Source organism: Aplysia californica, unplaced genomic scaffold (genome assembly GCF_000002075.1).
Source record: "Aplysia californica isolate F4 #8 unplaced genomic scaffold, AplCal3.0 scaffold00059, whole genome shotgun sequence".
NCBI lineage: Eukaryota > Metazoa > Mollusca > Gastropoda > Aplysiida > Aplysiidae > Aplysia > Aplysia californica.
The window spans coordinates 373,001-378,357 of record NW_004797329.1 but is presented as its reverse complement, the minus strand read 5'-3'; the positions used below and the strand labels follow the sequence as shown (position 1 = coordinate 378,357).

The 5,357-nt window shown below is 41.0% G+C and overlaps 1 protein-coding gene across 1 annotated transcript in view; it reads right to left on the bottom strand.

Annotated features, from left to right (window-relative positions):
- LOC101856083 (uncharacterized protein C9orf85 homolog) overlaps positions 1-5,357 on the bottom strand; it is a gene marked incomplete at its 5' end in the record, with an annotated part of 13,072 nt that overhangs the window by 5,562 nt on the left and 2,153 nt on the right. Inside the window, 2 exon segments of the mRNA XM_005093160.3 lie at positions 265-347; positions 2,169-2,282. Of these exon segments, the coding sequence (XP_005093217.1) occupies positions 265-347; positions 2,169-2,282 (197 nt within the window).

Sequence of the window (5,357 nt, the reverse complement as noted above, 5' to 3'; positions counted from 1 at the left end):
CCCCCCACATGCGCAGAAATCTCCTCGGGCCAAAAGCATCAGGCTAATTGACCGAATTCGTTCGTGTAGCAAAACGTTAGCCACCCCAGATCAGGCGGCTAGCGACTCCGTGTTCAATAATTCTTATCTAAAGTGCAAAATGACCAAATCCAATCAACTTCAGAAATCCTGAATTCCAGATATATCCTGAAAATCGCCACCTCTGATATTATAACCACCCATCTGAATTTTCAAAAGAACATTTTTTTTTTCAAGGTTACATACTTCGCTGCCTTTCTGTCAGCTGTTTTAATTCAAACTGACGCTCAGCATCTTCTTTCATCTTTTCAGTTTCATTCAGACTGGGTCTGTAAAGAGAAAAAGAGTAAGATTAATACAATTGCACAAAATGAAAACGCTAACATGAAGTGCAATGTCACTGTATGTCGTATCATGTAAAAAATAAAGAGACATTTCATTCCTGGATTTCTCATACATTAGTGCTTTCTATTTTGCTACCTCAATCTTTCATGTATTCATGTATTTCATATATTCACAAACAGCCAGCATCTGTGGTGAAGCGGTTGAGCGCTTTCACGGTTGAGCACTTCACTGGTCACACATAAGAGACCCAAGTTCAAATCCCGAGCAGGGATAGAATTTTTATAGAATATATTTCTACTGGGATATTATATATCCCCTCTCAGCCCCCGTTGGCCCTGATTAGGCAGATCCAGAAGCCTGCCTCCTAAATGACCTTAGTTTTAGTTTTAGTAGAGGTTTTACGGCACTCGCAACTGCATAAGGTCATATGAGCGTCTGAAGATTAGAGGTGTTACAAGAGAGTAACAAACATAAAAAAGAAGGGGAGATAAGGACGATAGATGTTTCATTGATGGGAAAGAAGAAGCAAACCACACCAGAGCACCCACCAACCACCCACTAAATGACCTTAAGTGTGTACATTGGGGTATAAAATAAAACACCTTTAAAAAAAGAGAAAAAAAATTCTAAAAATTTTACTCACACACACAGAACCTAGGTATAGAGGACAGAGACAGTGTTGTATTGCCATAACAATAAAATAAATATTCAATAACATGTTTTTAGACAAGTTATCTATAAAAGAAACAAGAGATCCATTCACTCACTTTGAAGCTTGTACATAAAAGGGAAGCATTCACACAAGCATAAGATAAGATAAGGTAAAGTTATAATACTTTATTGTCCCTGTGGGAAATTTTCTGCATCTTTGTAGGAATGGTTAAAATACATGAAGAATATACAGTCAAACCTGTGTAAGACGGCCACCCATTGTCAAGGAGAAAAGTGGCCGTATAAGACAGGTGGCCGTCTTAGGCAGGACTGATCAAGATGAAGAAAACAAACTATTCCCATCTGAGGTCCCAATCGAAAGTAGCCGCATTGTTGATGTTTTTGTTGTTGTTGTGTTTGTTGTTGTAATTGGTTTGTATTTCGTTTGTTAATTTTATTTTGTTGCTGATTTTGCTCAAGGGTGACAATAAAGCGAAATGTATCAGACGATAAGACCGAGTGCCATGTCAAAACAAACACATGGGTCGCCACCACTTGGAAAACGAGCGACGCTTCTGTCACAAGTTCATGTTGACGTCCTTTGTTACTTTGTTACAGACTGGGTAAACAGTGACCACTCATCTCACTTACGATTTGTGTATGAGTTATGGGAGGGGCTATGGTTTATGAGGGATCACACGCTTACCTCACCAGCAGCTGAAAATTGGTACCTATTGGTCAACAGTGGGAGGGGTCTACGCAACATGATCGGTAGGAGGGACTACCAAAAAAGTAACATCGACAGGTGATTGAATTATGACGGCTCGCCCACAACGCCAGGGGCCAATGCACAATTTATGACAAAACGTAATGGAGTCACTAAGGTGGCCGTCTTAGACAGGTGTTATTGCTTAGTATGATAGGGGTTGTGTGTTAAAATATGGTGGCCGCGGCCGCGTTGGACAGGTGCCCGTTTTACACAGTTAAATTATATAGAAAAAACGCAAGGGGGGAAATGGAAAGTGGCCGTCTGTACAGGTGACCGTCTTATAGAGGTGGCCATCGGGGCAGGTTTGACTGTACTGTGAAAAACAAAATAAAAGTAGTGATAAGGGAAGTATTAACAGCAAGGAAATATCTGTTAAACAACTTACTGTAGTTCAATGTCTTTTTTCGTGTTGCACTTGGCACAAACTTGAGCATCTGTAGCACATGGTTGACATACAATGTAGTATGCTCGTTTCACAGTTTTTCCTTTACACCGCACACTGCATAAAAAATAATCAGACAATAGTCAATAAACAATAGCAACAGGTAATCATCTTAACACAAATTCATTATGCAAAACTTCATTAGAAACAAGTCAACAAACATAACTAAATTTTAATAAACTATGACTATGAGCAGTATTTAATCAGGCCTAGTTTGTAGTTTGCACTGAAATCATTCATACTACAATCACAAATCGAGCGACAGGAAAACTAAACAGGTGACTCTCGGGGTCTACAGGTATTTTGAATTTGATTGCCTCTCATTCAAAACCTTGAAAGCGACAGAAAATTTTCTTCTAGAAAAAATTGTATCCTTTCACCTTTCCTGCTCTCTAATCATCCTTCTCAGATAAGGGCAAAAAAATCTCGGAGGTAGCATCAAGATCCCTTGGTGGTCCTAAAATCGATAAGAGTAGGTAGACTTCGGTGCCTCCCAGGCAAAATTCAAAATTGTTAATTCCTTCCAAACTGAAAAAAATGGTTAGTTGATATGTGTCCCACATGTTCAAATGACTTTATGCACTTTTTGCAAGCGCCATAAAACACTATCCCCCCCCCCCAAAAATGAAACTCTAAGCATTTCTCTTTCAATTACAACTTCAAGGCCTACATTCAGAAAAAGAGAAAACGAAGTGACTATTCCGACTCGAGTCCAACTAAACAAGAATTTCGATTTGGACTTTGAATCAAGTCCAGCAAAACGCCACTTCCATTTTTTAAATTAGTTTTCAATATTCTGCAGTAGAAACGTGAGTAAAACCCCCGAGGAACGAAGGACAGAAAAAAGGTATGAATGTGTACCCCATAGATACCAGTGTATAGAGGCAAGTCCAAAACACACAATGAAAAAGGGGCCGATTAGGCAGAGTATAAATCGATAAATTTATTCAACCGAATATTACACCCAGATTTCACTATATATTTGGCAAAAATTACCTTATTCCTAAATATTTCCAGCATTTACAAACTAGTCCTCCCTGCATCATAAGTTAATATGAACAGAACAACCAAGTTGAGTTGACCTTTCCGGGGGCAACATTAAATATGTCGACCAATACAATATGGTTCAATCGGTCCCAAAAATGTCCGCAGTAAATATTTATATACAGTAGTCTCCGCCTAAGATCCCGGTGCTCGGGAGCAAGGAAATGCGGGATCTTAGGCGAACCGGGATCTTAACTGACGAACCCAGGGAAGAATCTATGGTGAACCATGTTAAGGCTCAATAACGGTAAAATGGTCTCCCTCCACTCTACAATGAACTGACGTTCCCTTTTGGTGGCTTTATGGCGTATGGCGAGCAAAGAGTGGTTAACGTTGATGACCTATCACAGTGCATAGTGGCATGAGTCGTGCCATTTCCACTTATTATCCTATCATGAGTCTCAGGATCTACGATTATCCAATTGCCCCTCCTCCTTACCTGTCAAAAACATCCTCTTCTCTCTTGTTGGCTTAAAACACCCCCCCCCACCCCCCTCCCTCCAAACCGCCTTTGTTGTTACACACCATTACGTCGGGGACACACCAATTAAAATTCAGTCTATCGCAAATTCGGGAGTAGAGACAACTGCTGCAATGGTCAAGGAAGAGTTCACGGTTCGATGTGATCCCGCCAGGAGCGAACTTGTAGGCCCTACCCACCCAGCGAGTGATGCAAGTTTAGGTGGCGAGCTCAGGTGTGAGTGCGATGCGTGGGGAAAACAAACGCGTCGGTCAGTTCACACCCCGGTGTGATCCCGTCGGGGGCAAACATCGTATCGCTTCATCGAGTTTTACTACGTGTATGTGATCACATTCACGACAGTGGCTGATCTTTGACGAGACGGACAGTTTATTGATCTCAACTTTTCACTCTTGGTTGATCGGCTGTGCCCGCCCGGGTTTTTGTTTAGCAAATTATGATCTGAAATGCGGGATCTTAGCCGAATGTAGACCATCAGAGCGGGATCTTAGGGGTGGCTTTTGTATAGTAAAAATTCTGTTTTCCTAAAACAACGGGATCTTAAGCGAACCGGGACCGTACGCGGTGGGATCTTAGGCGGAGACTACTGTATAAGAAATGCTACAGTTCCAAACAGTTTTTCGCTACAGATATATGACGTGTGGCCTATGAAGGGTGCTGCTCTAAACTTAATGTGCTGTGTTCACCCGTGTGCTGTCTAGATCTAGATCTAGATCCGAAGTGGCTAGCCGTACTTAAGTACGGCTAGACGGCTAGACTCTCCCGTACTTAAGTACGGCTAGACTGCCAGTCTATCCGTACTTAGACCTAGGTTTGGCCGTATCGACTCAAGCCTGTTAAGAACACAGGTCTCATTAGATCTAGATCTAGTAATTATTCCGGTTCAAATGCATGCAAGTCAGTAAGGCACCTTTTAGTTTTGTCTGAAATACAAATACTTTAGGCATTGCAAACTAAAAATTTCATTTACAATTCAGCCATCAATATTAAGTACGGCTAGCCTGAGAGTCTAGCCGTCCTTAATTACGGCTAGCCTGGCTGTCTACCCGTAAGTACGGCTAGATTTATTGTCTAGCCGTACTGCCAGTCTAGCCGTACTTATCTCAGGCCCTATATTAACATTAGTTAGAATACAGGAGGTTTAAAATACATGCACTGTCATTAAGGCACCTGGTTTCGTCTCAAATACAAATACTTTAGGTACTGCACACTGAAAATGTATATTTACAATGCAGTAGGCCTATTTTTTGTAAATGGTCAGTCTAGCCATCATATTAAGAATAAGTACGGCTAGACTCTTCCTAAATCAAAAGCTTCACTAAGTAATGACTAGATCTAGTCTAGCCGTCATTAAGTACGGCTAATAGCAATGCTAGATCTATCTGAGCTGGGCACTTTGTAGAGCTAAATCTAGGGCTGTTTAGAAAAGTGTTTGATTGGAAATATCACTCGGTGAGCCAAAGGCTTAGTCAACCGAGTGAGATTCCTATTATTATATTATTACCGACTAATGGCATTCACTAACAAATGAGTTATCAAACTTCAAACAAACTTAGATTTAGCTCTACAAAGGCCAGTAATGGCAATGCTTAATGCTAGGACTTGGC